The sequence below is a fragment of the Macaca thibetana genome, chromosome 8 (assembly GCF_024542745.1).
Source record: "Macaca thibetana thibetana isolate TM-01 chromosome 8, ASM2454274v1, whole genome shotgun sequence".
NCBI classification, from domain to species: Eukaryota; Metazoa; Chordata; class Mammalia; order Primates; family Cercopithecidae; genus Macaca; species Macaca thibetana.
The window spans coordinates 63,129,143-63,156,660 of record NC_065585.1 but is presented as its reverse complement, the minus strand read 5'-3'; the positions used below and the strand labels follow the sequence as shown (position 1 = coordinate 63,156,660).

The 27,518-nt window shown below is 35.1% G+C and overlaps 1 protein-coding gene and 1 long non-coding RNA gene across 3 annotated transcripts in view; one reads left to right on the top strand and one right to left on the bottom strand.

The window, feature by feature from the left end:
* Positions 1-316: 316 nt before the first annotated feature.
* Positions 317-27,518, top strand: LOC126961601 (uncharacterized). Its single transcript, XR_007728346.1, has 3 exons — positions 317-974; positions 14,217-14,338; positions 27,415-27,518. It is a non-coding gene; the product is annotated as an uncharacterized LOC126961601 (long non-coding RNA).
* SNX16 (sorting nexin 16) overlaps positions 11,427-27,518 on the bottom strand; it is a 42,986-nt gene continuing 26,894 nt past the window's right edge. For both annotated transcript variants that reach the window (XM_050802120.1, XM_050802119.1), the window contains 4 exons: positions 27,400-27,469; positions 14,929-15,065; positions 14,213-14,332; positions 11,427-13,438 (listed from right to left, as the gene is read on the bottom strand). In XM_050802120.1, coding sequence (XP_050658077.1) covers positions 13,342-13,438; positions 14,213-14,332; positions 14,929-15,065; positions 27,400-27,469 — 424 coding nt within the window. In that variant the 3' untranslated portion in view covers positions 11,427-13,341. The remainder of the gene's footprint in view (positions 13,439-14,212; positions 14,333-14,928; positions 15,066-27,399; positions 27,470-27,518) is intronic.

Sequence of the window (27,518 nt, the reverse complement as noted above, 5' to 3'; positions counted from 1 at the left end):
TGGTATTAAAATGTGACTCACCAATCTCCTTCATCATCCCAGGCCCAAGAGGTAGAACTGGAACCTGGAATCAGGGACAAGACTGAGAACTCTCCTTCCACTGGCTGTGGTGGGAGTATAATTCACAGATAATTGTCCTGATCCATCACCCATGAAATGTTCACAGATATAACCAAATACAGGAGACATTTGTATGAAATAAAGTATCATGAGGCTGGGAGCCAGAGAGCTTTGTTTTCCACTCACTGTGTTCATGTCACCTTGCTGGTTTGTGATTTCATCTGTAAAATGAGAGGTTTGGAGCAGAAGACTTGGCAGGCTCCTCAGGCATGACTGTTCTAGGGTTTGAATCTGGCAAGGTAGATGGTGTCGGCAAACTGTCACCCTACAGCCACTTCAGGAGAACTTTCCAAATCACAGTTACTTCTGTGGAAATGGCAGGTTTGCTATGAAAGGAATTTTTGCCCTGAGGGTCAGTGTTGACATCTACTTTCTAAACCATTTCTAGTTATGAGAGCCCCTAGATCCATGTTACTTGAGAGCAGATTATAAAGTATTAATTGACTGGGATCTAAGACTTCCATATACCCTATTTTGAAATATTGGATACTGGCCACAATCTGCTTGTGTAACAAATATCTATTGAGCCTCTGTGGTGTACACGCCAGCACTGTGATGCAATAAGCAGTGAAGTGTTGCTCAGAGTCAGCCTTCAGTGGTAATGGACTCAAGATAAATGAGTTCAGCCCAAGGTAGTAAGTGGTCCACCACAGGAGGAGGTTACGGGTGCTACAGGGCTAACTTCCTGGTTATTATGGAGTGAACAGAGCATGCAGCACTGGGATACAGCATGTCCCGAGCTGGGGCGTTGGGTGAGGATTGGTTGGCAGAGGAGACTGGAGAAGTAGCAGGTTAACAAAGGGCCTTGTTCATCATAGCAAATGTCAAGCCCATGCCCTACCGTGCAGTAGATGGTCAGTAATGTTTGCTGATTGAATGTCTGAATGTATACAGATTATAGAGTGTTGAGTAATTGAAAGCAATGCCTAAAATGTTTCTGAGGTCTTTGCAGACAGAACCCAAGGTCAGCAGACATTGTGTTTTTGTTGCCATCATTTTTCTAGAAACTCCATGCACATGAACAGTAATCTCAACATGTACAGGTATATTGATTGAATTGAAGGGAATTCTTATTTCAATATCCTTAAATTCAATTAACTTTCTTAGAGTGTACCCTTCCACTTCAACAGAAGCTAGTGACCAAAAAAGTGGAATCAAGTATACTCAAATAATATTTACTTTTAAACATTTTAAAGTTTAAAACTCCTGATGTAATTGGGTGAGGAACAACTAATGCAGAAAGGCACACTGTATGCTTAGTCACAGTGACCATTTTGTATCTTGAAAAATTTAGAAAGTGCCTTCCATATCAGCTTTTTATGCCTTGACAATACACAAAATCAATATTATTTTTCTGACATGTTTGAAAGGTGAGACTGAGCCAAAAGAAAAGTGTTTCCAAGAAAAAGCTTGAGGGAATTTGTTACCTGACCTTAAATAGATCAACTTCCTTAATTTTACTATTTCTTCATGTCCTTAAATACCATTCTTACTTGTTTGATGCATTTACATAGGAAGTTTCATTTTAACTTTCAGTTAAATAAAATAATTATTAAGCATCGCTTAATAAAACAAGATTTACTGGAAAGCCTTCGGAACCAGGAGGTTGAGATTTCCCTAGTTTTTTGGCTTTCTTCTTCTACAGAAAGAAAACGTACAGCAAATGTTGTGTTTGAGGGGTTTGAGGTGGGAAAATGTTTGGAACACCCATTGAACTGAAAAAGACTAGTATGGCCAGTGAATCAGAAAAAGCATGACAGGAGATGAGATTGAAATGATGAGCTCCAATGTATTGTCAACATGGGTGCAATGAAAATGTATTTCTGTGAAGTTATTTATTCAAACACAGAGACCATCATCACCAAGTAGGTCTACAAGCTACTGTAGGACTGTGGATAATTCAGCATTGCAGGTAGCTTTTTCTTGTTTCCAGACTGTGACTGAATTGTTATCTTTTCATAGCAGCTTAGCGGGCACTGGATGAGGCATAAATCTCTGACTGGCAAACATTTTTATGTGGGCATGGAAAACACACACTGCCTTACTTAGCACATGCACAGCGTCCACACTGACCTGCGGCTGCAGTGCTGTTTCCTGAGCCACAGCAGATGCCAAGTGCTCTGTTGAATACTTTACATTCTCTTTACCTGTTCTTCTTCCAATAAACCAGACTGGTGGGCACTAGTATTGCCTCCCTTTAAGTGAGGACAGAGGCTCAGAAATGCAAAGGAATTTGCCCCACTTGTTAGAAAACAGAGTCCAGACTTGAAATCTGTGGAATTTTAAAGTATACTCTGAGCTAGAACTAGACTAAGAGGCAGGTGAGCTTGGAAGGTTGTGGGCTATAAGAACTGGGGAAAATCAGAAAACAGTTTACAGACATAAAACGCTTAAAAAAGTAAAGTAAACTCAACAGATTTTTCTTTTTTTGTGGGGGGATGGAATCTTGCTCTGTCACCCAGTCTGGAGTGCAGTGGAGCAATCTCGGCTCACTGCAACTTCCGCCTCCTGGGTTCAAGTGATTCTCTTGCCTCAGCTTCTTGAGTAGCTGGGATTACAGGCCTGCGCCATCATGCCAGACTAATATATATACATATATATATATGTGTGTGTGTGTATATATATATATATTTGTATTTTTAGTAGAGACAGAATTTCACCAAGTTGGCCAGGCTGGTCTCGAACTCCCAACCTCAAGTGATCTTCCCTCCTCGGCCTCCCAAAGTACTGGGATTACAGGCGTGAGCCACCAAGCCCGGCCTCAAAAGATTTTTTTAAAAGGTGTTGAACAAGGTATTGTAAATATATCCATGTAAGCAACATCAACCCTTAATGAGTAATTATCATCTAGCTGAAAAAGAAAAGGCAACTGCCTTTTATTTTATTTATATTTTTTAGTACATACAATAAAGGTCTTATTTAGAACGTAAAGTTGTTAACATACTACAAAAGCAATTTCTCTAAGATCCTACTAAATAAATCCCTGACACACCAAGTTGAAGGATAGAGGGCTGGCACATACCGGATTATAAACCTTCCGGACTGAATGAGTGCTCTCTTGCTTTTGTCTGGCGCAATTTTATCTGCCATATTCTCCTGGTCATCTTTCTTTTCTCGCAGCTGCTTGAGTACATGTGATATTGTAACTTTTGTCTTATTTTACCATGCATACTTTTATTAATTCAATTGGAGGCAAACTCTCACTTCTTCCTCTGTCTTCTAACTCCTCTTCAGCCACCACAGGAATATTTTTATTCTATTTTAAGTAAAAGCACAGCCCTCATTTTGATTAACAAGCATAAAATTAAAGCTAGTGATTGATAGACTTACGCAAAAAAAAATTAAAACCCTGTGCGATGTTTTCATAAGCCCCTGTGCAGCAGACCATGATATAAAAGAAGCCCTTACAAGGCACTAGGTCAGCCCTTTAGGGTTGATATGCTTCACGCCAGGCTCATTACACAAAAGGCAGGGAAGGACGCAGTGGTTGCGTTGCTTCTGTGCACTGTGGGAACCACCAAACTTGCAGTCAGCTTCCATGAGGAACCAGGAAGGATTTGGGAAGCTATCTCTTTGCTTACTTGTATCCTCAAGGCCTAAATCTTTTGCCTTGTTTGTTGAACTATTAAGTTGAGGTGGACAACTCTGCCCTACTGTAAAAACTCTTTGTGTTTGACGTAGCTTACTCTGAAATCCCCCATTAAATTCTTCACACAAGTCTCCACTTACCTTTTATTTCGAATTAAACTGCTTTTTCCAAGCCCCATGCATCTAGATAAATATCTGTAACTATTATTTCATTATTCTTGTTTAATTGCTAGTTCAAAGCCATTGTGTCCTATTGAAAACATTACACAGATTTCCAGTATTTCATAGATTAAAAAGGTGTTTTAAGTTTAGTTTGAGAAAGCACTATTTACTAATGTGTAACTTGGAAATGAAGTTAGAACAAAAGTCATTTGTAACCTGGGTAGACCCTGTTTAAGCCTTCAAAATTTAAGATTAGGGTGAACAACTGAAATAAAATGGTTAGTTAATGAATGACATTAGATCTGTTCACCAATATCAGTTTAATAAAATATTTATGCCATGTAGTTTAGGCATACAGATGGACGACTCTTCTGAATGGCCAAAGATAATGGTAGTCAGGACAGGCTGAATGTCAGATTCTACCCATTCGTGAGTGCCTACCATGAGACAGGCTGGGTTTAGCATATTCACACTTTATTTAGGCCACAGCAATGCTATAGCTTGGATGGCATTATCTTCCTTTTATAGGAAACAGACATGTTGAGGAATTTGCCATAAGTCAGCAGATGGTGGGGCAATATACATATTAGTTTTTATTAGTTTAAAAGTAATATTTACAAATTATGAACATGCATATTGTAGAAATTGAGAAAATACAGATTTATGAAAAAGAAAATAAAACTTCATAATTTCATCAAGTGGAGATAACCACAGGTATTATTATATTTATTCTTTCTGTATACAAATATATACATGTATATCTTTTTACTTGTAAAACTGAAATTATAGTTTTGTAACTTGCTTCTTTAATTTAGTGGTTGTCTTAGTCTGTTTTCTGTTGCTACAACAGAATACCACAGACTGGGTAACTTATAATGGAAAGAAATTTATTTGGCTCATGGTACTGGGTACTAGAGGCTGGGAAGCCCAAGAGCATGGCACTGGCATCTAGTAAGAACCTTCTTGCTGCATCACAACGTGGCAAAAGACATCACATGGCAAGAGAGAGCAAGGAATTAAATTCAACCTCAAGTCCTTTTGTAATCAGCATCAATCTATCAATGAGGGTGAAGCCCTCTTGACCTAAACACCTCCCATTAGGCCCCACCTCCTAACATCATTGCAGTGAGGATTAAATGTCCAATGACTGCTTCTTTGGGAACACATTGAAACCACAGAAGTAGTGTATCGTGAATATCTTTAATCCTCATTTTTTATTTTTTAAACTTTTATTTTAGGTTCGGGGGTACATGTGCAGGTTTCATGTATAAGTAAACTTGTGTCATGGAGGTTTGTTGTACAGATTATTCTGTCATCCAGGTACTAAGCCTAGTACCCATCGTTATTTTTTCTAATCCTCCCTCTTCTCACCCTCCACCCACAAGTAGGACCCAGTGTCTGTTGTTTTTCTCTTTGGGTCCATGTGTTTTCATTGTTTAGCTCCCAGTTAAAACTGAGAACATGCAGTATTTGGTTTTCTGTTCCTGTGTTAGCTTGCTAAGGATAATGGCCTCCAGTTCCATCTGTATTCCTGCAAAGGATATGATCTTATTCTTTTTTATGACTGCATAGTATTCCATGGTGTAAATGGACCACACTTTCTTTATCCAATCTGCCATTGATGAATATTTAGGTTGATTCTATGTCTTTGCTATTGTAAATAGTGCTGCAGTGAACATACACATGGTATGTCTTTATGGCAGAATGATTTGTATTCCTTTGGGTATACACCCAGTAATGGGATTGCTGGGTTGAATGGTATTTCTGTTTTTTCTTTGAGGAATCTCCACACTACTTTCCACAGTGGCTGAACTGGTTTACACTCCCAACAACAGTGTATAAGCATTCCCTTTGCTCTGCAATTTTGCCATCATCTGTTGTTTTTTGACTTTTTAATTATAGCCATTCTGACTGGTTGAGATGGCATCTCACTGTGGTTTTAATTTGCATTTCTCTAATGATCAGCGATATTGAGCTTTTTTTCATCTGTTGGCTATATGTAAGACTTCATTTTATTGGGTACAAAAGAGTTTGCAATTTTATATGCCATACAGTATTTAACAAATCCTCTAAATTCTTGCAACTTTTTAGTTGAAGTATTTGTGATAAATGTAATGCACATCCTTTGAATTAAATCTTTACATATCACATATATGTCATTAGTTTAAGTTCATAGAAATGTAATTGCTATGTTAAGGCTATGAATGTTTTTAATGGTTTTGCTACATATTGCTAAATCAGCTCCAGAAATATACTTAAAGAAATTTGCACTCCCATCAGCAACGCACAGAGTTCATTTCCACATACTCTAGTGAGAATACTGTTTTCACAACACATTCTTGCCAATGTAGTGTCTTCTTGTAGTTGCAATTATATTTATTTGATTGCTAGTGAGATCAGTTTTTTTCATTCTTTAAATTTCCTCTTTAAAGTTTGCTTTATTTCTTTATTGATACATTGCAATTATACATATTCATGGAGTAAAATTTGATGTTTTGGTACATATATGTTATATAATAATCAAAACAGAGTATTTAGCATATTCATTTTTACCTCATACATTTATCATTTCTTTGTGGTGAGAACATTCAAAAGCCTCTCTTATAGTTATTTTATAATATACATTGACTTACTCTTAACTATTGTTAACTATTGTCACCCCGCTTGCAATAAAACTCCACAACATATTGCTTCTATCTAATTGTAACTTTCTCCCAGTTGACCAACAGTTTTCTGTCTTCCCTTGCTTCCTCTCCTCCTCAGTCTCTGCTTCTAGGATATCAACTCCTCTTTTTTTCAAGATTCCACATATGGTGAAACCCCGTCTCTTCTAAAAATACAAAAATTAACTGAGCATGGTGGCGCGTGCCTGTAGGCCCAGCTACTCGAGAGGCTGAGACAGGAGAATAGCCTGAACCAGGGAGTCGGAGGTTGCAGTGAGCCGAGATCATGCCACAGCACTCCAGCCTGGCGACAGAGCCAGACTCTGTCTCAAAAAAAAAAAAAAAAAAAAAAAAAAAAAAAGAAAAAGAAAAAGAAAAAAGAAAAAGGAAAAGACTATTGTAATCGTTCATTTGAGATAGTTTTGTGACAGTGGAGATGAAAAGAAATGGATCGATTTAAGGTATAAGGGAAATAATCCCCACACTCTCCAACCCTGAAATACACACATAATAGGCCTGCCACAGTTTTCCCTTTCTCTATAAAACGTGCTGCTCACACTCATGGCACCCTGAATGCTTGTGACTAGTAGCATCCTTTTTAGGACACCTAGGTATTCCTATTCCCCCCAAGAGAGATGGATGATTACCACGAATTTGTTTTGTTTCCAAATTTATGCATATCAGCTGTATTTTAAAAATTTTAAATAAGTTTATTAATAGTATATGAACAATACTACTTGAGTAGACTGGAGCCAAACTTTCTGCTGGGTATGGTCTTCTATCTTTTAAGAAAGTAACTAAAATGTGCTAGAATTCTGCTTTTTGACAATCTTTGTCCTCCTTTTTGGCCCTCACATCTCTATAGTTTACCAAGCTTACCTCTATGAATTTACCATGAATATCTGTGCCACATTAACCACAGTGATGCACAGTCATAATGTGGTTTGCTGGAAAGACTCTCAGAAGTTAAGGCACCTTTGATTAGTCTAAAAGATATTTTGCTCTCCTTTGGCTTTCAAGAGAAACAACTTTTCTCCTTCGCTAACAAAATGTAAACTATTTTCCTAGACAGATGTTTCTTGTTTCACACAGATTATCCTGTAGAAAAAGCCATATCTGAACTCCTTGAAGGGATCATGTGTTTCTTAATAATTTTTATTAAGTTGTGCCAAAACATGTTTGTTGAATGAACAAATAAAGGAATAAACTAATCTTTGGAACTGAGAAACATCTTTGTAAACATTTAACGATGCTATATACATACTCTACTGTTACGGACTGTTTATGTCTCCTCCCCAATTTTATGTTAAAGCACTAACCTCCAGTGTGACTGTATTGTAGATAGGGCCACTAAGGAGATAAATAATTAAGGTTAAATGAAGTAATAAGGGTGGGTCCCTGATCTGATAGGAACCATCTAATTATAAGAAACACAAAAATGTTTGTTCAACGCTTCACTCACACAAAGAATAGATTATTTGAATGCACAGTAAAATGGTGGCGGCCTACAAGCTAGGAGAAGATAGTTCAGAATGAAACTTACCTTGCCATCACCTTGATCTTGGACTTCCCAATCTTTAGAACTATGAGAAAATAGATTTCTGTTGTATAATCCACCTAGAATGTGGCATTTTGTTATAGCCATCTGAGTAGACTAATACACATACACACATACACACACACACACACAGAGAGAAAATACAATAGACTGCTTTCTGTTTCATACATATTTTGTTTACCAAAAGGAACCCCAGAGGTAAGAGACTTTGAATGTCTGATATTCTCTCCTCTTTAGCTTTCAAGAAAACCATTTTTTTCCCTCCTATTGTCTTTGCTAACAAAATGTCATAGACATTTGTCATAGACAAAATAGACTTTTTTTGAAAAACTTTCTTTTTTCTGAAGCTTTAATCAAAAATACAATTTTAAGATAGTCTTTATCTTGGTACGATTGACAAAAAACCTACAACTTCCAGCTGCTTGGCAAGTGGCCAGAATCTTTGTGATTCTCTTACCCTTCCCTCAGACTCGTCACACTCATGTTTGCAGATGGTTGCCACAGGAGCTCTGAACATCATCTGAGATCAAAATGAGAGGAAGGGGGAAAGGCTGTATCAGCAGCATGCTTGCCTTATGGGAACAGACTTCCCAGAAGCTACCAGCAGACTTCCATTTATCTCATTGGTCGTAACTGTGACAGGGTCAAAGCTAACTGCAAGTGCAGCTGCAAAAACGAGTATTTAGTTTTTCTCATTCCTATGTAAGAGGTGGCAAAGCAGAAGAGGAATATAAGTATCTGTAGTGTTAGCCAGTGAACAGTCTGCTATTCAAAGGAACTGTTATAGAAGCGTGGACTAGCAGATCAGCTCATTCTAGAGTCCTCCAGAGTTATAGGCTTAATAACCCAAATGTGGGGCTTTACATTTCACACCTTAATCACTATTTGACTACTGCTAATGTCTTTGATTACAATTAGCTAGGCTGCAAACATTATTTAAGGTCTATACTTACTCTCACCATGTCTACTATAATAAAACATTATTGAGTATACATTGGTTGCATTGCTTATTATTTTATGTTGAGATGACACTGATCTAATTTTCTCTAATTATATACATAAGAAAGTGACAAGTGAGGTCTGTTTTGATTTGAGGCTGAAAACCATGATCGTGACTTCATACTGTGTTCTAGTCAAAAATCCACCTATAGCTTACCATTAGCTAGCATTTCTAAGTGCATTCCATATTATTCAGTGATCTTCTTTCAAGGCGTTTTCTTTTTTTTTTTTTTAATAGTATTTTGCTCTGATGCCTGGGCTGGAGGGCAATGGTGCAGTCACAGCTCACTGCAGCCTCAACTCTGGTGCTCAGGTGATTCTTCCACCTCAGGAGCTGGGACTACAGGCACAGGCCACCACATCTGACTAGTTTTTTGTAGGGATGGAGTTTCTCCATGCATGCTATCCAGGCTGGTCTCCTGAGCTCAAGCAATTCACCCACCTTGGCCTCCCAAAGTGTTGGAATTACAGGCATGAGACACTGCACCTGGCCCCCAAAATATGTATGTTCTAATAGAACTAAAATAGGGGGAAAAAATGGAAGAAGATAAAAAATAAAGTCATGATTACAACAGAAAAGCATAACCATACAAGTGAACTACAATTTGGCCTAGAGCTGCCCAAAAGAGAAAGAGGAGCAACAAAGAGAGCTGCCCAAAAGACAAAGAGAGCAACCAAAAGACTCTTTAAGATGAAAACAAATCCCAAATGCCCATCAATGATAGACTGGATAAAGAAAATGTGGCACATATACACCATGGAATACTATGCAGCCATAAAAAAAGGGTGAGTTCATGTTCTTTGCAGGGACATGAAGCCGGAAACTAATTCTCAGCAAACACACGAACAGAAAATGAAAAACTGCATGTTCTCACTCATAAGTGGGAGTTGGAACAATGAGAACACATGGACACAGGGAGGGGAACATCACACACTGGGGTCTGTTGGGGGGTGGGAGGCTAGGGGAGGGATAGCATTAGGAGAAATACCTAATGTAGATGATGGGTTGAGGGGTGCAGCAAACCACCATGGCACGTGTATACCTATGTAATAAACCTGCATGTTCTGCATGTGTATTCCAGAACTTAAAGTATAATAAAAATAAAATAAAAAACCGCTAATAGAAAAAAGAGAGAAAAACAAATTAGGCTGGTTGCAGTGGCTCACACCTGTAATCCCAGCACTTTGGGAGGTTGAGGCAGGTGGATCACCTGAGGTCAGGAATTTCAGACTAGCCTGACCAATATGGTGAAACCCTGTCTCTACTAAAAATACAAAAATTAGTTGGACATGGTGATGTGTACCTGTAGTCCCAGTGACTTGGGAGGCTGAGACAGGAGAATTGTTTGAACCTGGGAGGCAGAGGCTTCAGTGAGCCAAGATTGTGCCACTGCACTCCAGCCTGGGCGACAGAGTGACTTCGTCTCAAAAAAAAAACCAACCAAACAAACAAACAAAAAAAACAAAGAAAAAAAACCCCACACTACCCCCACTGAAAATCAACTGTTTAGGAGAAGCACATATTTTGCTGAGATCAAGACACAAGATAACTTTCTCCTCTGGGTCTTCATAAAAGGCACACTATGTGATATATTTAATAGTAGCCATTAGCCTTAAAAACACATGTCTTGAAAATATGTTTTGATGACTGTGTTTGCTATTAGGAGCCAACAGCATAGAAACAAAGTGTAATGCAGTAACAGTAATTCTATGAAGAGCCAAAATGGGGATCACATATGTAGCTCTCTGAAGATTTCCTAGAGGATAAAATTTAGATTCCTCTCTCTGCTAGTTGGGAATACAAACTTGCCTTATCATAATCTCCAAACTCATGTGTTTCTATAAGTAATAAAATCCATTTCAAAACCAAATTATTTTTTATATCTAAAGCCACTATTCCCTTTTAATATCACAGACTGAAGTAGACCACATAATTTATCTAAGCATGGTTTTCTAAATAAATGTGCTGTAAATGGCTGATCTCAGTGTAGTAGATACATTTTAAAATGCTGTCTTATGGTTGTATTAACTATATGTAAACTTATTTTTAAAAGGTTAAGTTAAAAGATTGTCCACAAAAATGTTATGTTTCAGTTGCATTCAATTTTTAAAATTATTAATACAGGTTATGTTAAAGTGCATTGCAACTATTCACAAAGACTTTCAAAAAATGATCAGCAACATAAAGTGTAAACCTAGAAAGAAAATCAGACTCATTCCACATCTGTGAAATTCACCACTTAAATATAATTCAATTTACAATAATTGTAAAAGATAGGGAGAATATAGAAAATGGAGGGGGAAAACGGTATTCAACATATGAACAACACTGCTACTGTTGTAGTGAAAAAATAATTTATTAAATGAACATAATACTGGGAGTAAAATGCATTACAAAAGTAAAAAAAAAGTAAATTATAAATATAAATAATAGTGGTTTACCTAATTAACAGATTTTTTTCTTCATCCTTGCAGAACTTTAAATACAATCTTCCAAAAAGCCAGATTGAAAAAGTAGGTGGTTCACTTTAGAACAGACAGTCAACACTATAATATCTAGAATTTTGCAAAGATCTGTTTTATAAGATTCAGAATTGTACTTATTAAATGATTGTTCTTTTTAAGCCTTTTGCAAGTCCAGAATAATAATTTTAATAAATAAGCAGATCAACTTGTTATATTCATTTCTGTCTCTAAGGATAGCAAACATATTTCTAATATACATTGTGAAAAATGTTCTGAGAGCATACCTGTGCACTTTGATAAAGACTAAAAATTTTTGGTTATTTGGTAAAAAGTTATCTCCTTTTTACTCCAAAGGTTAACAACAGCCATTGGATGTGTTGATATATGTCAGTAGAATTTTAAACAGCCACACCTTAATATATACATCAAGATACTGATAAACTTTTAGATAGTGAAGAAAAAAATGGAGGTTGTTATTCTACTTCTTCAGTAAGTTTCCCTCAGTTTTTAGAAAGCATACCGACTGGGACTGCAAAATGCCAGCATGATTACAATGCATATTAACAGCAATACGCAAAACAGTGAAAACAGAAAATAAATAACTTCACACTATAAAAATGAAACAAGGCACTTTCAATGACTGTACACAAAGCTGAAATAAACAAACATTTTTTCATAAAGCTGACTCATAGACTCTAGGAGACTTTTGTAGAAAGTGAAATAGTAAAGGCACTACATAATTCTTTCTCCTAACTCTACTTACTAAAGAAATCCACCAATTAAACTTGGCACAAAAGAGTTTAATGATCATAAAGTGCATCACTTGGCTAAATATATTAAAAAGAAAATCAGCCATAATACAGTATAATAACCTCTTCACATATATAGAAATAAAAATGCAATGTCAGGAATCAAGCCAGTTAGGAACTCTGCAGTATATATGGCTTTTTATTTTTTTTGTATAAGCCCCTATTTATATAGAATCTATATTTTCAAAAGAATATGCCTTAACAAAAGGAGGTAGTATTCTGAAAGAGGCAAACTCACTAAATCTAGGTAGGTAGAGATAAAGATTATGTGGAAACTAAACAAATGCAACATATTAATAACCATGACACTTATTAAAGTATTTTGACATTAATGAATCAGCTTTTAAAATCAAGGCTTTCTTATCATGTTAGCTATATGATTACAGCTCTTTCAAGTAGTTTTCCTTTGGTACTAGAAAGTCATTTTTTTTTCTGAAGAGCATTAACATTTCAAATAAGCAAATTTTATTTAGAGATGGTAAACATGTAAACATTAAAAACTCAACTAAATTTTATCTTTACTATGATGGTCACTGATTTATACCATTAATGAAAATATGTCATGTCAGAGATATAAAGAAGAATATATCACCCAGATAGTAACATGCAATTAATTTCCATTTGATTAATATAATTGGTGATTTAACACACATACATATATACACAGTAGTTTGGAGCAATATATAGGCAAAACACCATAATAATTTATGCACAGTATTTAAGAATGTGGGCCTTGATAACAGAATTCCAACAAGATTTTTTTTTAGTGTATTAAATATAATTGGATAAAATTAAAAGCAGCAGTGAATATATTTCCTATCTTAATAACTTAAAAAAATTCTTTATGTAAACTTCATACATGTGCATTCTTGCTCTTTTCTATATGTTTTACAGTTCTTTTTTGCTTTTAAAATAGTATTTGCCACTCTTCTAAATTTGCTGAATAGTCTAAATGGAGGGAACCGCTTGTGATATATTAGTCTTCTTCAGCATCATATGCCACTTCTGCTACTTCTATCTCTGATACAGCATTTTCAGGTTCACTAAAACTTAAGCATGGTTTATTATCAGCTCTGCAAAAAAAAAAAAAAAAAAAAAAAAAAAAAAAAGCAACGTGTCAATGACAGGATTGGATGCATGCTATTATTTCATTTCACTATTACCTTTAAAAATCTTCTACCTTATAGAAAGAATATTTACGTATTTAGTGTGAAAGTATTTAATGTAAAAGAATATTTAAACATTCAATCAGAAATTTAATATTTTTAAGTTGTCATTGCCAGGTAAGACCCTTGGAGATAGGTTTTAAACACTTTCAGCTCTCCAAACTACCATTTACCAATAAAAATCTACTTGGTAATTACCTTTATCAACATAAAATTGTTCTCAGAATTACAGTCGACCATTACCACTAAACTATTAACAATTACCTTGGATTTGTATGCAATAAAAACTCTATGTGCTTTTAAATACATTACCTTTTCATCATTCCTATTAGGTAGGAAGGGTAGTTTGCTATTATAGTGTCCTATTTTTTGAATGGAAAAAGGGTGATATTGAGGGAGATTAAGGTAATCTGTCAATATTTTAAAAATTAATTAATTACCCGAGTCAGAGGCCAGTTAATGCAGACACAGCTCTAAAGTAAGTAATGAGAAAACTTACAGCCTGATGTCAAAGATACTTTTTTAGGAAGAGCCTAAAATATCTCCAATCATTCTCTGCTTGCTTAGTAGATTCGTGATACAGTAACACTGAGTTCATAAAAAAATACTCTATAGAGTATCAGAATCACTTTCCTCCAATTATTCAAAGGATTAAGCTATCATAAACGAAATATTATGTACCTAGATTCTTCATCCAGGACATCCTGATCAACCTCAAGTGCAGAGGACTTCACCTTTAGGATCTGTTCACCTTCTGTTTCTGACACATCCAGTGATTCTTCAGGTTCTACAGACAATGTTCTAAAAGTATGTTATAGCAACAAGTTATTTTCTATGAACAAAACAGGCATATGTTTAATGTTGTGAATACATGTAGCTATCGCAGTCTTTAGCTGTTAAGGCTTAATGTAGTCACATAGCTAATAAACAGCTCACTCTGGAAGTCAACAGAGAAATTAGTAGCTGTGATTAATTTAAAATGACTTTAGCATCAATTCAAGATATGCTGATGAGATGGCAAACTAGAGCTTTCATATGTGAAAAGTTGGCATAAATGCCTAGAAACTAAAATATTACTTAAATAAAATAATGGTATTCCATTTAATAGTGATTATTTATTTAATAATGATTTAACAATGATTAAAATGAATAATGTTTATCTTGTTGAACAGTTAGCGGCTTATTTTCCTGATGTTTCCCATCCTTCAATGTTCAAAATTTATTTAGCAAAATTAAATTATGCTAAATAAAGTATACTTTTCCCAATGAAGTATGCCAAAAGCCTACAACTTTCAGAATCAGAACATTCCTAAATCATATTAAAATATAAAGGGCATTTAGCCCAAAGTATTAAGGGTTGAATTAGTTAGAGTAGAAATTCAAGTATCACAACACACCTGATTCTGTTCTCTAAAGTGTCTATATGAAGTTGCTTCTCACTGAGCAGTTTCTTTAGTGATTCCATCTCCTTTTGTTTTTCAAGTAGTTCTTTCTGTAAGCGGTAGTTAGTCTCTTCTAAAGTTTCACAGAATGCCTTAAAAAAAACAACAAACAAAACTAAACACATGCAGAAAAAGAATACAATTAATTACAAATGCAGTATCTTTCTCAAGGGCATTATTGAAGAGTCAAAGAACACAGATAATCAAAATAAAGTATGAAACTCCAAATGATTTGTTCTCTACTCTCATCTTTTTAGGTCACTGGTATGTTAACTTTCTTAGCCCCATCCAGCAGGGGGACATAACTACAAGTTCTTTTTCTTAAGATTTATAGTAGTAAGCTAGTGTGCCTGAAGTGAGTATGTGATATCCCTTTAGTGTAGAACTGGGATAAAAAATAATCAGCAACTATTGCTTTAGTTTTTATTCTCCTTAATCTACTTTTGCCTAGTCATACATGATTACACTTAAAAAAAGTCAATTGTGGTTGATTCCATCTGTATTAGCTCAGTAGACATACTACTGTAACAGCATTTTGGTAATATTGACACTTGGGATGCAGTAACAGGATGGTGCAAGAAATGAGGAGTCAGGTACATTTTGGGAAGTGAGTGACAAAAAATGGTAGATTCAGGAATAAAGCAAAGAACCTAAAGAGCAAAGCCATTAATAAAAGTCACTCAACAACACAGGAATACATCAAGAAAGACTGTTTGTTTCAATCTGGTCTCTAGGTGGGCGAGGTAAAGTCTCTCCTGAAGAATCTAATCTAAAAAGCCTCGTACGGATTTTGGGAAAAATAATGTATCCCAAGGAAGACAAATAAAAACAAATACATACATAAATACAGGATACTGAAATTGCAAATACCAAAATCAAATAGAAGATCTCTAAAACACCAGGAAGACAAACCAGTTTACTATAAAATTGTAGGACAGTAGGGGACTGAGAATAGATGTCATAAAACAGTCTATGTCAAAGGCAGTGGAAAACACTTTAAAGCACTGAGAAAAATAACTATCAAGGTAGAATTCTACACTCAGTTAAATCACACTTCAGGAATGAGAACAAAATTAAAAGACATTTGAACATCAAAGATCTAAACATTACCAATACACATTCACTGAAAGAACTATTAAATTACATACTTTAAGACGAAGTTAACTGAATCCCAAAGGAAAGAGAAAGATGAAAGTAGGAATGGTGAGGAATGAAAGTGGCAAACACTCAGGTAAATCAAAAGAAACACTGTGTGAAATGATAATGATGGCCAACTTTGAGGAGGGCTGTAAACAATCTGTTTCCAAAATATGAGAACATATGACCATTAAATAAAAGACAATGACTACAGAACTTAAAAACCAAGAGCAGACAACAAAGAGAAAAACTCATTAAATAACATGAAAGGAAAGAAAGAAGGAAAAAAGCATTTTATAAAGCAGAATAAAAAGCACAAAATAATAGAAATAAATACAAATATATTGGTAATTACCATACATAAAATAAACTCAAAACTTAACAGATTTTTCAGATTGTATTAAAAAAACTATGATGTTTAAAACAGACATATTTAAAATACAAAAGTAGAAACATACTTATCAGGCAACAGACAAATGTTAGCCTTTTCTCTCCTACCAAAAGTTGTAGTTTTCTTAATATCTGACAGAATGCAGTTCAAGATGATAAACATTATTAGGCACAAAGAGTCTCTATCTAATAATAAGAGTAATAATTCACCAGGAATATTTTAAATGCATAATTACAAGAAATTGAACAAATCCACACCATAAGGGGTAAATTTGACATAACTCTTGGCAATTAATGGATTAAACAAAAAAAGAGTTAAGATTAAAAAAATTTAACAATACAAATTAGTAAGTTTGATCTAATGAACATATATTGAACTCAGAGTCTAACAATTAAGAAAGAAATACATATTCTTTTGAAGCACACATGGAAAATTTAGAAAATTTATCACATATATGCAGATCCCAAAGACTGCAGAACACTGTCAACAATAACCAAAACTGGTGTCAGAGAGAACATAATCTCTGAAAAAAATGCAAAGAGACTAAAAAACAGTCAATAATGTATGAAAAAAATGTTTGAAAAATTAAAGAGAATTCTAAATTTATGGAGCAAACAAGATATTAGAAGGAACAATATAAGATATGAATGATAATGAAAATATTAAGACTTGTGAGATGCAATTTGACTGTTATATAAAAGAACTGTATAATACTAGAAACAACTGAGAAAGCATCCAATTCAAGAAGTCAAAGAACATACTAAAACCAAGTATAAGAAAGGAATTAAGAGAGAGGAAAAGAATTTAATCAAGAGAATCAAAAAGGCAAAAAGTGGTTCTTTGAGAAGACTATTAAAATACACCCAACCCAAGGAAAAAAGACCAGTGGAAACAATAGTGAGATTGAAAGTGTATATATAACTAAAGATAGCTTAAGAGATTTTTAAAAGTCATGTGATACTACTAAGAACAACAGTCTCACGGTGGCTCATGCCTGTAACCCCAGCACTTTGGGAGGCTGAGGTGGGCGGATCACGAGGTCAGGCGATCAAGACCATCCCGGCTAACACAGTGAAACCCCGTCTCTACTAAAAAATACAATAAAATTAGCCGGGCATGGTGGCTGGCGCCTGTAGTCCCAGCTACTCAGGAGACTGAGGCAGGAGAATGGCGTGAACCCGGGAGGCGGAGCTTGCAGTGAGCAGAGATGGAGCCACTGCACTCCAGCCTGGCAACAGAGCGAGACTCTATCTCAAAAAAGGAAAAAAAAAAAAAGAAAAAAAATGTATTTTAAAATCTAAACAAAATGGTCAATTTCCAGAAAAATACAAATTTTCAAAACTGAAACTCCCGCCCCCAAATAATCTGAATACACTACAGACATTAAAGAAACAGAATCAGTTGTTAAAAGTCTACTATAAGACAAACTAAAGAAAATATCAAATCCAGATTGTTTTACAGGTGAATTCTAACAAACATTTAGGGAACAACCAATACGCATTTATTCAAATGGTTCTGGATAACAGAAAAAGAGGGACTATTCCTTATTTTATAAAACTGGTATAATTTTGATGCCAGACCCAACAAAGGGTAGTAACAGAAACAAATATTATATACGCCAAAATTCTAAATAAAATCATTACAATTCAAATCCAGTAATTTAAAAAATGCTGAATTTGAGTTAATCTCATAAATGTTTTATCATCTGAAAATCTATGAATGTAATTTACTACACCAATAAAAAAGCCCATATGATCATCTATACAGATGCAAGTGAAAGCATTCACACAGACACACGCATACACACACACACACACACACCCCTACAACCTCTTAACTAGAAATAGAACTTCTTTAATCTAAAAACAACAAACATGATAAACAAATCAACATAACTCACAACTACCACTAGCCAAGAGAAAACACCATATCCAACAGCAAAATACAGGATCATTTTCATTAAAGTTAGGATGAGAGGAAAAGGATGTCCACCATAATGGCTTCAATTAACGTTGAAAGAACCTATCTAGCAAAATAATACAGAAAAATGAAATGAAAGATATTAAGTATTAGGAAAAAATACATTGTTAATATTGTAGGGGATATGATTACCTATATGGAAAATCCAAACAGATCTATAAACTAATGAGAGAATGAGACATACAAAATAGATATATAAAAATCAATAATAAAACCAATGGCTTACAATGCAATAAAAATACCAATTATTTCATCAACAAAAATGATGAGAAATCCTATGACTTTCCCTAGAAGTTTAAGGAAAAAATGTAAACTTTTATTGAAGAACTTAAAAAAAACCTTCTATATGCAAAGATCTATTAATAAGAGGATTCAATACTATAAAGATACTCTTCAAAATTAATAAATAAATGAATTAAAATTCCAAACAAAATGGCAATAGGGTTTTTTCATGGAACTCACGAAGTTGTTCTAAAATTCATACGGAAAAGTGAATAACCAACTTGGAAGAATAAGGGCACCCTTGTTCTGCCAGTTAATAGGATTATTTAATTATAGTACTTAACACAATATAGTACTAGCAGAGGGATGAGACTACTAAAAATGAACTGAGTGGCCAGGCATGGTGGCTCATGCCTGTAATCCCAGCACTTTGGGAGGCTGAGGCAGGCAGATCACCTGAGGTCAGGAGTTCAAGGCCAGCCTGGCCAACATGAAGAAACTCCCCCTCTACTAAAAATACAAAAATTAGCTGGGGGTGGTGGTGCACGCCTGTAATCGCAGCTACTCAGGAGGCTGAGGCAGGAGAATCACTGGAATCTGGGAGGCAGAGGTTGCAGTGAGCCAAGATGGTGCCACTGCACTCCAGCCTGGGTGACAGTGAGAGACTCTGTCTCAAAAAAAAAAGAACTGAGTGATCATAAACAGACCTGTTCACACTGAACTATTTAGAATAGAACCATTACTAATCAGTGAGGTAGGGATGAACTTTTAAATACATGAGGTTGGGATCACTGGTCATCCATACAGGAAAAGTTAAATCAATTAAAAGACCTGAGGTCAGCTTGCTCCTTTCTGCCCGTCGATGCTGCCGAAGCAGCATCATTAAAGTCTCTCTTCTCCCTGCCGTCATGTCTAAGTCAGAGTCTCCTAAAGAGCCCAAACAGCTGAGGAAGCTCTTCATTAGAGGGTTGAGCTTTGAAACAACCGATGAGAGTCTGAGGAGCCATTTTGAGCAATGGGGAACCCTCACGTACTGTGTGGTAATAAGAGACCCAAACACCAGGCGCTCCAGGGCTTTGGGTTTGTCACATATGCCACTGTGGGGGAGGTGGATGCAGCCGTGAATGCAAGGCCACAGAAGGTGGATGGAAGAGTTGTGGAACCAAAGAGAGCTGTCTCAAGGGAAGATTCTCAAAGACCAGGTGCCTACTTAACTGTGAAAAGGATATTTATTGGTGGCATTAAAGAAGACACTGAAGAACATCACCTAAGAGATTATTTTGAACAGTGTGGAAAAATGGAAGTGACTGAAATCATGACTGACCGAGGCAGTGGCAAGAAAAGGGGCTTTGCCTTTGTAACCTTTGACAACCATGACTCTGTGGATAAGATTGTCATTCAGAAATACTATACTGTGAATGGCCACAACTGTGAAGTTAGGAAGCCGTGTAAAAGAAAGAGATAGAGATGGTAAGCTACAATGATTTTGGCAGTTATAAAAATCAGTTTTCAAATTTTGGACCCATGAAGATAGGAGGCTTTGGAGGCAGAAGCTCTGGCCCCTATGGTGGTGGAGGCCAATACTTTGCCAAACCATGAAACCAAGGTGGATACGGCAGTTCCAGGAGCAGCAGTAGCTATGGCAGTGGCAGAAGATTTTAATTAGGAAACAAAGCTCAGTCGGAGAGGAGAGCCAGAGAAGTAACAGGGAAGCTGCAGGTTGCAACAAATTTGTGAACTCAGCCAAGCACAGTGGTGGCAGGGCCTAGCTGCTACAAAGAAGACATGTTTTAGACAAATACTCATGTGCATGGGCAAAAAACTGGACGACTGTATTTCTTACTAATTGTATAACAGGTTATTTTAGTTTCTGTTCTGTAGAAAGTGTAAAGCATTCCAACAAAGGGTTTTAAAGTATATATATATATATATATTTTTTGCATCCAGGCTGTTGATTGCTAAATGTAATAGTCTGACTGTAACGCTGAATAAATGTCTTTTTTTTTAAATGTGCTGTGTAAGGTTAGTCTACTCTGAAGCCACCCTGGTAAATTTCCCCAACAGTGTGAAGTTAGATTTCCTTCAGAGTCATGACAGGTTCTATTTGGAATTTATACACAACCTGCTTGGGTGGAGAAGTCATTGTCTTCAGAAACCTTGTTGTAGTTAAACTGATGGTTACTGTTGTGACCTGAAGTTCACCATTAAAAGGGATTAAAGCAAAATCGTGGAATTATTGGTTATAAAAATGATTGTTGGCACATCCTATGCAATATATCTAAATTGAATAATGGTATCAGATAAAATTATAGATGGGAATGAAGTGTGTGTATCATCCATTATTAGGTGTAATCAATAAATGATTTAATTCCCTTAAAAAAAAAAAAGACCTAAGTGTGAAAAGCAAAAGTTTACACTCATGAGGAGGAAATTTAGGAGAAATATTTTTATGTGCTGGTGTGTAGGGAACAACAGGAGCCATAGAAAATGTGACAAAGAATGTGGAGCAGGAAATTTACAGAAGTCTCAAACAGCTACTATGGAAGATGCCAGAGCTGGCTGGTAATCAAGAAAATTAGGCTAAAATAACAATAAGATACTATTTTATACCCATCAGACTGACAAAAATTAAAAGATTGACAAACAAATTGTATTTGTGGTGATATAGAGCAAAAGGAAAATATATTGCTGGTAAAAGTACAAACTGCTATAACCAATGCACTCTTTAGCATATGCAGTGAAGCTGAAGAGGAGAATATCTAACAATGAAACAATTGTATTCCTAGGAAAGTACCTTATATAAGTCCTTGGGTTTTTTCCAAGATTAACATCCATCCCTATGAGGGAGGTACCTTAGGAAAGATGTACATAGAAATGGAAACTGTCCTTAGAATAATCATTGGAAGGCTATATTGATATAAATTTCCTTCTGGGATAGAGATCAAACAGTTCCATTAGGACTGGAAAATCTGCTAACAAGTGATTCTAAGAAAACAGCTTAATTATATATTACAATTCTCACTGCATTTTTAATCTGCCTTTCTGGGTTTCTCACACTTAGGAACAAGAAAATTAAGTTCTTAACCTGTAGCATAACTGAAGATTAAAATTTAGGTAGAGGATAGATGGTTTAAGAATTCTGCTTTATTTGTACTTATAATTCATATAAAATATTAAAAATTATAATTTTTTAAAATTATAATCTATTCATTAATGCTAATACAGTAAGACCTCATTTCTTCCAATTATATTATCTCCATACAAGTAATATATTTGAATTTTCCCAAAAAAAGGTAGACTAATTTATATCCCTAACCTTAATTCCCTCTTTTAGTACAAGTATATGAGGGGTAGAAATGACTACTTTAAATAGAGAACAGAGAAAAGTAGGTTAAAGATTTGCTGAACTGAGTATCCTTTGAATAAGTTTAATTTTACACTCCAAGAAATGTGGGTTAATAAGTCATTTTGGGATTTTTCTTAAAATGAGAGGCTGCTTAAGTAAGTCTGCAGACAAAAGAGATATATATCTCATTAGGTTACTGTAGATTTTACTTTGAAGCAGAGGAGCAAGCACAGAATTTTTTCATTCACTGTTCAAACAAACACATATTTTCAAATACACCTGTAGGAAAATGCATTTATTTTAGAGAAAGAGTCTAGGAGATACATTCCACAGTACTCTGTTGAGTATATAAACTTAATATTGCCTTGGTGATTTATTTAAATCAGTGGTTCTACACCCGGAGTGATTTTAAACTCAGAAGACACTTGGTAACGTCTGGAGACATTTTTACTTGTCATGAGTGGGTATGCTATTGGTGTCTAATATGTAGAGGCCAAGGATGCTGCTAAATATTTTCAAGGCACAGGTCAGGCTGTGCCCTAGCCATGGCCACCAAAAAGTTATCCAGCTCTAAATGCCAGTATCATGGATGAGAAATCCTAACTCAAATCAGTTAGGATTCCACTCTTCCCCTGCCCATTATGATACTTGACACTTACTAACTAGCATATATTTTGAACTAAGAACACTAAAAAGATATTCAAATTGTTATTATTTTTGTAAAAGGGCTAATTTAAAAATTAAAAATGGGCCGGGCGCGGTGGCTCAAGCCTGTAATCCCAGCACTTTGGGAGGCCGAGACGGGCGGATCACGAGGTCGGGAGATCGAGACCATCCTGGTTAACACGGTGAAACCCCGTCTCTACTAAAAAATACAAAAAACTAGCCGGGCGAGGTGGCGGGCGCCTGTAGTCCCAGCTACTCGGGAGGCTGAGGCAGGAGAATGGCGTGAACCCGGGAGGCGGAGCTTGCAGTGAGCTGAGATCCGGCCACTGCACTCCAGCCTGGGTGACAGAGCGAGACTCCGTCTCAAAAAAAAAAAAAAAAAAAAAAAAAAAAAATTAAAAATGAACTAAAGGCTGTCTTGCAAGAAGAAAGAATACTATACTTTAAAGGAATAAAAATCCTGGAATCCTTGAGCTGGAAAGGAGTGATAAACACTTAGCTTCATTAGCCCAATGTTCACTTAAAATATAAGTCAATTTTCTAAACAGATTCTGAATTGAAGTGACAAAATGGTAGCCAAAAGGCTGAATGAAACCTAGAAGCAATGATCTAGCCAGGATTTAACAGGGAGTTCTGGAAAACGATATATCTATGGGGCCTTGATAAGCTCTCCACAGATCCTGAGACCACATATCCTAGGACAACAGAGCCCATATACGTGTATAGAATAGGAGATGGGAGAGGATTCAGCAGAAACTAAAATCTATGGCATATCTGAAAATGACCTTAACCTTAAATGCACTCCTTAGACTATATACAGATCCATTACCAGAGTGTAAAAATCTTACTAGTTCAAGGTATATAAGCAAAATTTATGACCAACTGTTGACTGAACATTAAGCTATGCAGAAACACAAGAAAGGCTTAAAAATAAAATGAGGAAAAAAACACTGAGAAAAGACAACAGTGACCATACATTGCTGAGGAGACAAATTTCACAGATTTAGTCCAGTCAAGTTACTAAACAGACAGACAAAATAATAACAACCACTTTAAGAGGCAGAAATCAGAGTCAAGAGTTACTAGAGTATATCACCGAAAACATCTTGTATTCAAAAAAAATGTATAAAACACTCAAAGAAACAAGGTCAATCTAAGCATACTCAGGAAAAAAGGTAGTCAGTTGAAGCCATCTCTAAATGGTCCCAAATGTTAGGCATATCAGGCAGTGATTTTTAATGCAACCATTATATACAGGAAATACACTAGAAAAAATCGAATTAATGATAAAGATAATGATAATGACTCAACAAATAGAAAAATCTCAATAAACAGAAAGAACAGTTAAAAAATAAGCAATTGAGAATTCTGGAGTTGAAAAGCACAGTAACTGAAAAACTAACAAGAGGGGCTCAACAGGAGATTTAATATGACCAAAAAATAAATCTGTGAATCTGAAGATCAATAGAAATTGTCCAATCTGAAGATCAGAGAAAAAAGCAATTGGAGAAAAATGAACACCACTTCAGAGACATTTTGCACAACATAGGGTGTACAAATATACAAGTAATGAGAGTCCTAGAAGGAGAAGGGAGAGAAAAAGGGAGTGAAAAAGTATTTGAAGAAATAATGGCTAACAAATTCCAAAGTTTGATAAAAAACATTAATCTGCCAAGTCCAAAAAGCTCAATGAAGCCAAAGTATGAGAAACAGAAAGAGATCCACATCCCAATACATCATAATCAAACTGCTGAAAGTCAAACAAACAGAATATCTTGAAAGCAGCAAGGGCAAAACGGCTCATCATGCACATGGAAACAATATAATTAAAGGTTGATTTTTTTTTCCTCAGAAATAATAGAGGCCAGAAGGCAGTGGAATGACACATTCAAAGTGCTGGAAGAAAAAAATCTGTCAGTAAAACTATCTTTCAAAAATGATCATTTCCAGATAAACAAAGACTGGGAATTTGTTGCTAGCAGACCTGTCTTACAAGAAAAACTAAAGGAAGATTATGAGACTGAAAGAAAGTGATACCAGATGATCACATCAACCTACAGGAACAAATGAAGAGGGCCAGAAATAGTAAACATGTGAATTAAATAATAATCTATGAAATATATTTTCCCATTTCTTAAGTTCTTTAAAGCACAGAAGATTGTATAAAGAAATAATTATTGCACTGTATTGTTAGGTTTATAAGATATACGTAAACTAGATAACAATAGCAACACAAAGAAAGAGGGAGGAAATGGAGATATATTGGAGCCAAGTTTATATTTCACTGAAATATAATACCTTGAGCAGTCACTGAAAAATAAGAAAAAGTAAAAAATTCTATAGAAGAATCAAAATGGCATACTAAAAATTATTTTACACAAGAAAAAAAGAGGAACAGGATGGAGACAGAGAAACAGAAAACAAATTGCAAAATGGCAGATGTAAAAGACAGATGTCAGAAAGAATAAAAGATCAAGACCCAATTACATGCTATGTAGAAGGGATGGATCTCGAGTTGAAAGATACAAACAGACTGAAAGTAAAAGAATGGGAAAAGATATGCTATGCAAACAGTAACGATAATACAGTTGCAGTAAACAAGACAGTATCATACTGGCACAGGGATAGGAAAAAAGATCAATAGATAGAACTAAGAGTCTAGAAACAAACCCTTCTTTTCATGGTCATTTGATTTCTGACAGAAGTGTCAACATAATTAAACAAAAGGAACTAAAAAAAAATTAAGATACATATAGGAACTTAAGTCCCTTACTTAACACCTTATAAAAAAATTAACCCAAAACAGACCATAAACCTAACTGTAAGAGCTAAAATATAAAATTAAAAAAATATGAGAAAATATTTGTAATGTTGGGTTAGGCAAAGAGTTTTTATAATACAATAGTAAAAGCATAAGCCATTTTAAAAAGTGATAAAATAAACTTCATTAAAATTAAAAACTTTTGCACTTCAAAGAATGCCATTAAGAGGATGAAAAGACACCTACAGACTGGAAGAAAATATCTACAAATTGTATCTCTGATAAAGGATTAATATCTAAAGTAAAGATTTTATAACTGAATAAGATAAACAGTTCAAGTTTTAAAAAAACGGGCAAGACGTGAACAGACATTTCATTGAAGAAAACATGAATGGCTAAAAAGCATGTGACATGATGATGAATATCAAAAAATCATTAGAAACATGAAAATTAAAGCTATAATGAAATATCAATACCTATCCAAGAGAATGGCTATAATCCAAAAGACAGATAATATCAAATGTTTGTGAGGACATACAAAAACTGGAACTCTCGTACAGTACAAGTGAGAATGTAATACAGGAACTTTCAAAAACTTTATTGGTTTCTTTAAAAAGTTAAACTTGTTACATGATCAAACACTCTACTCTCAGGGAAGTAGAATTTCTCAGTCCATGAGAAATAAAAACATATGTTCATACAGAACATTATATGAAATTGTTCATAGCATTACTCATATCACAAAACTGGAAACAATCTAAGTATCCCTCAACGGGTGACTGGATAAACAAAATCTGGTATATGCAAACAATGAAAAATCATTTAGTAATGAAGTAATTATAGAGGATAACATGGAATACCCTAAAAAGCATGCTAAGCGAAATAAATCAGGTGTAAAACATTATAATACTATATATTAGGCAGACTGTATATCTAAAAGTTATGTATATGGTAAACTAATACACATATACAAACACACATTGTATGATTTTATTTATATGAAATCATCCAGAAAGGGCAAATGTAGAGAATGAAAGCAGATCAGTGGTTGCTTTGGGCTGGAACTGCAGACTGATTGTAAAATGGCTTATAGGAATTCTTTTTGAGGTGATGAAAATATTCTAAAATTGGGTTACAGTGATGATGGTGTTAACTGCTCTATAAATTTACTAAAAAGTATTAAATTGTACCTTTTCAGTAGAATAGCAAACAACAAATTAGTGAATACTATAGATGAAAATCTTACTCCAATAAAGCTGTTTTAAAAAAGGCCATAGCATTCAATCTAACACAAAGAACTGACTCAGCTTGAGTGAAAAACATCACAAACCTACCAATTAAATCTGTTCCATTTAAATACCATTAAACATTTGGGGAAAAAACTTGCACAAAATCCTAGGTAATCTACTATTACCAAATCTGTTTTGTGAATCTAGGCTACTGCTTCAAGAAATAGGACACTTTAACATGTCAATTAATGTAATTTGAGAAGCATCAGGCATGAGCTAAACCGATAACAAGACAATCACTCCTACCCCTGAAGTTTTAAATTTGATTTTAGCTGTAGGTTCCTTATTTTGACACTCAAATGGAAGAAAACTCAGTTTGCACATAGTATTATTAAATATAAAAAGGTTCCCCAAATCATTTTATTTTGAAACGGTAAAAATAAATGAAAGGGGATTTAATTTTAGAGCTTTATTGACTATATGACATGTATGAATTTTTACTTTTTCCTTGAACTAAGTCTATATATTTCAATGAAAGAAACCTTTGACTCAAACATTGAAAGCTTTCTGTGCAAAACTACCATAGCTTGAAATTATAACATTTTGCTGTTTGCTATTCCATTCAAGAAACAATGTAGTTATTGTACTGTATTATTTGTTCCTCTTTTCATGGGCTATATAATACAGCACTTACCCTGCTTTCTTCTAGGCTATCAAATGGACCCGGTGGATCATCCAAACAAAGAAATTCTCTCACTGCAAGGCTTTTCAAAGGAAAAAAAAATTATCTGAAGTACAAGTAAGTTTGCAAAA